The sequence below is a fragment of the Carlito syrichta genome, unplaced genomic scaffold (assembly GCF_000164805.1).
Source record: "Carlito syrichta isolate Samal-C Ts95f unplaced genomic scaffold, Tarsius_syrichta-2.0.1 Scaffold145349, whole genome shotgun sequence".
Taxonomy (NCBI): Eukaryota; Metazoa; Chordata; class Mammalia; order Primates; family Tarsiidae; genus Carlito; species Carlito syrichta.
Window position 1 is genome coordinate 99,316 of NW_007089445.1, and position 6,414 is coordinate 105,729.

At 33.1% G+C, this 6,414-nt stretch overlaps 1 protein-coding gene across 3 annotated transcripts in view; it reads left to right on the forward strand.

Moving 5' to 3' along the window:
- LNPK (lunapark, ER junction formation factor) overlaps nucleotides 1-6,414 on the forward strand; it is a 71,018-nt gene that overhangs the window by 25,788 nt on the left and 38,816 nt on the right. For all 3 annotated transcript variants that reach the window (XM_008050417.1, XM_008050418.1, XM_021708749.1), the window contains one exon: nucleotides 351-409. In XM_008050417.1, coding sequence (XP_008048608.1) covers nucleotides 351-409 — 59 coding nt within the window. The remainder of the gene's footprint in view (nucleotides 1-350; nucleotides 410-6,414) is intronic.

Below are 6,414 nucleotides of genomic sequence, written 5' to 3' on the forward strand. Positions count from 1 at the left end.
GATTCAGTAATATTGTTCTCAATCTTTTGGGGGCTTCATAAATGCCTTTCAGATTGGTGAAAGCAATATTCTTTCCAGAGAAACACACTTATGCACACAAAGGCAATTTTGTAACTTAGGGGGACCCTTAGAAAGTTTGAGGACTTTAGATTGAGAACTCCTCCTTTGTAAGTACGGATGGACTTCTGATGTTCTCTGTCAGAAAGAAGTACTTTTTGGTTTTTGATATATAAAGGAAAGCAATGTACCTAACTCTAATGGAAATATATGTATTTGTTTTCATTTTATATGGCTTCTAATTTTCTTATTCTAATGATGGTTTTTGTTTCTGAATTTTGCTTCCCTTTTAGCATCTGGAGCATAAGAACAGTGCTTATTTTCTTCTTTTCCAAGAGAACAGAAAGAAATAGTAAGTTTACTTCCAAGTTTTACAAATACATTTTAAAAAACTTATCTTGTGCTGGTTTGTAAGACGGGCTTGTATGGTTGTTTATTGTAAAGCATAAGAAAGGTTATGAATAATCAAGATGGTTCCATTTTTAATTTACGTTATTTCTGTTTTATTCATTTAGTTTTGTTTTTTTTTTACACAAAACAGCTATTTCTTTAAATCAAGAGAAATTATATTTGTTAAATCAATCTTTATGGAAAACTTACTACAGAGTAGAATAAAGTTAGACATCTTTTGATTTGTTCTATTATATGTACCACTCTCTTTAACCTCACAGTTCTTTGGCCCTTGTTTTCATTGAAATATCCAAATTATGATAAAATAGCCTTCTGTATTTGTTTTATATATATACAAGTTTTGAAGATTTTCAGGTCTTAAAACCATGAATTATAATTAACCAGAGACATACATTTCATTTTAAATAAACTTTCTGTGAGTCTTGTTTTTTTTTTGCTTTAATATTTTATTATGGAAAATTTTAACATATTACAAACATAGACTGAATAGTATAATAAACCCTTGTATACCTATTACCCAACCTAAGCAATTATCACTTCATAGTCAGACTTGTTTCATTTTACCCTCACCTCCTTTTTCACTTTACGTATTATTCTGAAGTGTGTTCCAGTTGTCTATCCATTTTCATATCTAGAAAAGAATTATTATTATCTTATATAAAATTATTAAATATAAAATACTAAAAATATTAAATTTTCAATTGTCTCATAAATATCATTTGCTTCAAAAAACATTGTATTTGACTTAAGAGCCAAATAAAGTTTGTACAAATATATATATGACTTTCAAATTGCTCTCCTTACTCATGACCTCTCTTCTACCCAGTTTAGGTCATGTGGTCTAGCCCAGTAACCATTTCCTTGTAGATACTCTTGACTTCTTTGACGCTCCTTTCCATCTTACTTATCTGGCAAAGCCTACCCTGTTTAAATACAATTGTATGCTTAATTAGTGACTGGAAAAACACTATTCTAGTTAAATACATTTATATGCTTAATCTCATGAGAGCAGCTAACTTGTTAGAGGAAACTCAGACAACATGCTGACTGGATTTATCTTAACCTGTGATGGCAGAGATCAAATGCACATTCAGAACTGCTATTTGATCTTGTTATAGTTCCCTAATAAATTCACTTCTTTCTTTTTGAGAGCATTGTTGATATTTTATTTCTCCTCAAATTACTAATACCTGTCTCCCCACCAAAAAACAAAAACCAAATGAAACCAAACCCAAACCAGCTAACCAACCAAATAAAAAAATCAAAAGCCACAAACAAAACCCTACAAAATCTACCTGGCCACTCTTAATTGATAGTCTTACTTTATACAGAAAATGTATACAGATGAGAGCTACCTCCGTCACCAGATACAGTTATATCTCAGTGTCTGCAGGGGATTAGTTCCAGAACCTCTGGTATACAAAATATGGGGATGCTTAAGTCCTTTATATAAAATACCATAGAGTTTATATATAACCTGTGCATATCCTCTTGTATACTTTAGATCATTTCTAGATTACTTATAATCCCAATACAATGTAAATGCTATGTAAATAGTTGCTATACTGTTTTGTTTTTAAATTTGTATTTTTGATTGTAGTATTATTTTATTTATTTTTTGGAAGACTTTTGATCTGCAGTTGGTTTAATTCCATGAATGCAGAACTCATCTATATGGAGGACTGACTGTGTGTCAAGTTAGCTTTATGTGTGCTCAGTATGGTCTCATCCTTCACTATATTCTGGAAGACTAGCCTTCATCTCATCTGTGGCTAATCCTCACTTATGCTCTGGATTCTAAATACTCTGACCATCTCAAGAGTTTTATTCTTACAGTTATTTCCTTCAGTTATCTTCTCTTTTGCATCCTCTGTTTCTATTTTATTATTCCTAATGGCATATAATCCTGCCTCAATACAACTGTCTGTGTGTTAAACCTATTCTGACCCCATATTCCCTTTAAGGTACCTCCTGTTTCTTGCTTCTTTAAAATAAAATTTCTTGAAAAGTTGTCTACAGTTGGTACCTCTTTCCTCCCTCCATCTAGTCCTTCTTAACAGACTTTGCTTAGGTTTTGTTTTCATCAGTTTTTACTGCAGTGGCTCATTGCAAGGTTCCTAATGATCGGTGTCTTATCAAAGCTGGTAGTGAGTGCTCTTTTCTCATCCAACTTGATCTCTTAATCTTTGAATTAATCCAGTTATCCACTCTTTTTCTTGAAATATTTTTGTCTTTAAGCTTCTTTGCTAACACTTCACCGGTCATTTCTTTTTTAGTTTTATTTGCTTATACCTTCTCTACTAGAATTCTGTCCTTGGTTTTCTTTTTCCAATAATTTGTTTAGGTCTATACTATCTATTAGAACCTTCTTTGATGATAAGAATAATCTTTTATCTACTAACCAATATGGTATCTGCTAGCCATTTGTGGCTTTTGAGCACTTGAAATGGGGCTAGTGCAACTAACAACTGGATTTTAAATTTTATTTAATTTTTATTTTAAGTTTAAATAGCCCCCTGTAGCTAGTGGCTGCTATATCAGACAGTGCATCAATAGGTGATTATATCCACTCCCATAGATTTAAATATTGTGCATTTGTTAATGATTCCCAAATCTGTATCTCTTGTTCAGACTCTTCCCTTCAGCTATATAGACTTGTATGTCTAACTCTGTAGTTGACATTTTCATTTGGGAGCTCATAAGCATCTCAAACTTAACATGGCCAAGACAGAATTATTACTCCTTCTCTCCTTTACCATATTCCCTCATATCTGCTCCTACCTGTGTCTTCCCCACCTCATTACAACTAATTTTTAAGACCCGTATTAGGTTTCTCCAGAGAAACAGAACCAATAAGAGATTATTATTATTTAATTATCATTATTATTATTTTTAGGAATTGGCTCATGTCATTATGGAGGCTGAGAAGTCCCAAAATCTCCAGTTAGCAAGCTGGAGACCAGGAGAGCTAATGGTTTAGTTCTAATCAGAATCTGAAGGCCAACAACCAAGAAAGTCAATGGTGTAAGTTCCAGTCTAAAAGCCAGAGGGTTCAACACCTAGGAAGAGCTGATGTTTGTATCAGTTTAAGTCTGAAGGTGGGATAAGATAGATGCCCTAGTTTAAGGCAGTCAGGCATAGGGAGCTCTCTCTTACTTGAGGGATAATCAGCCTTTTTGTTTTATTCCTGCCAACTGATTGGATGAGGCCACCTCATCAGGGAGGGCAATATGCTTTCCTGAGTCTATCAATTTAAATGTTTCTGTCACCCCAAGACACCCTCATAGAAACACCCAGAGTAATGTTCAAATGTCTGGACACCCTGTAAAAAGACTCACTTTTTTAAAAAACATAAATTCAGGTACACAGTATTTTTTTTAAGCTTGAAGCTATTCGTCCTGTCCTTGCTTTTTGTTCGTTATTACTTTTCATTCTTTTGTTTTACAAGTTTGACCTAGTGTAAATTAAAGCAGGAGTTGGCAAACTACAGCCTGTGAGCCAAGTCCTTCCCACTGCTTTGTACAGCTTGTGATTGGCCTTTACATTTTTAAATTATTGAAATAATCAAAAAGGGTAATATTTTGTGACATGTAAAATGTATGCAAAATTCAAATTTCAGTTTTTATTGGAAAACAGCCACACTGTCTTTAGCTGCTTTCATTTTACAATGGCAGGATTGAGTAGTTGTGACAGACTGTGGTGCTGTCATCAAACTCTTGTAGGACAAATCACATTTTATCATTCTGGATTGTTGCCTGACCAGTCTCAGTGATGCAGTTATAACTTGATAGCATTTTAGGTGCCACATATATTGTTGTACTGTGACAATTATATATTTTCATTCCCAGTGCATACCAATCATGTACAAACAAGAAAATAAGAGAAAAGTGCACTTTAAATAGTTGCAAATAGGACACAATGGAGTGTGAACTATTTTGTTATCAAAATGCAAAGCATTGTTTTAAATTATGCAATGATATCATAGCTATGCTAAAATAATATTCTATATATTGACATTACCATCTAAGTATTCATCATAATATTCCCAACTCATGGATAACAGTAGTCATAAAAATTTGAAAATTTGAAATGAAATGTCTCATCATTGCAGAATTTCTGCATAAAAATAAAAAGTGAAAATGGGGCTTCAGCCAAAGTCAAAGTAAGTTTCTGAGTGGCTTGTTTGAGAAACAAGGAAAACCATTTATAATGATGAGTTAATTAAATTGTATTTGCTTGTAGCTGCAGAAGAGATATTTTCAGAAAAAATATACTTATTCTGAACTAGTTCCTTTTAGCAAGAATAGTTGCTTGAATAATTGAGAAAATTGAGAGCAACATGAGTAGTAAATTAAAAAAACAAGGCAAATTATTTCAAGTGATCCTCCTTGGCTCCTGATGTTACCAGTATGGCTCAACTATAGATAGTTTATTTGAGGTATCAACTACAAGTGTGAAGTGACTGAAGAATTAGCTTCTATAAAAAGTCTGTGTGGAACAATTTTAGGTGCGAATACTTTCAAGGAAGTTGAGGAAACATCAATTTACTACAACCTGAAGTGGAATCTGCTAAGATGTATTATAACCATTGGTGGTAAAAATATGTATGTTGCAGAAAAAAAGCTTAGTTGGACAAATTTGCAAAGTTTGTAAAACTGTAAGATGTTTAAATTCTGTTGTTATTAATTGTATTATTCAGCTGCATATACTTTGCTGAGCATATTTGAATCTGTCATTGTGTTTTTGAAAGAGTACTGTCAAGGGAACTTCATTTGCTCTTAAGAACTTAACCATTGTCAGTTGTGTGAGTTTTTTAAAATCAGAAATAGATGCTGAATATCTTGACTTGCTCTATCACATAGCAGTTTGGTAACTTAGCAGTGGTGAAGTTTTATAGTGATATTTTGAGCTCACAGCTCAGACTGAAATATTTTTGAATAAGAAGAATCACCTTTAGCCACTGTTTTTGAATACTGACTGGCTTTGGAAATTAGCTTTTGCTGCAGACTTGATAATGGTTCTTAATTAAGCCAACCTAAGATTGCAAGTCAAAAGAATGTTCATATGTAAAACCTGTGCTGTGATAAAGTCATTTAGAAAACAACTAACGTTGTCATGACAAAAAGTAATTTTAAAAAATGCTATAAAAGTTAGAACAAGAAAAAGCGTCACTCACACAAAGTTGCAGCAGATGCATTACCTGAGCTCAAACTGTAGTTCCAGCAGCATTTTTCAGACCTTAATGCAAGGAAATTTCCAGATTTCTAAATTCATTTAGCTATATAATTGAAGAGCTTCAATCTTTGATCAGTTATGATTAATTTACAATTAATAATACAAGGCAAATATCAAGAGAAGAATCTAATAGAATTTTATAAATGCCTTTCAGTCTAATGCATATGCTCAATGAAAATCATGTGCTCATGGATTAATATCAGTGTTTACCTGTGTGAAAAGACATTAAAAGACTCAAATGTATAAAATCTTATTACAGATGAGTATTAATGGATTATTTGCAATCAGTATTGATTATAGAGAACACTTAAATTTGAACCTCAATTAAGTAAATGTTATCCACCCCCAAAAGATAATCCATTCTTTTCATTGATAGATCTATATTTTTAAAAATGGAACTCAGGTATTATTATATAGGTTGAGCCTCTCAAATCTGAAAATGTCAAATGCTCCAAAATCTAAAACTTTTGAGTACCCACATGATGCTTAAAGGAAAGGTCCCTTTGGATCATTTTGGATTTTGAATTTTTGAATTTGGGATGCTCAACCTGAATGTATTCTACAAATATTCAAAATCCAAAAAGATTTGAAATCCAAAGCTGCCGGACTCGGTGGCTCAGCCTGTAATCCCGCGCCTTTGGAAGGCTGAGTTGAGTGAATTGCCTGAGCCTGCGGGTTCAAGACCCGCCTGGGCAGGCGAGACCTCATCTC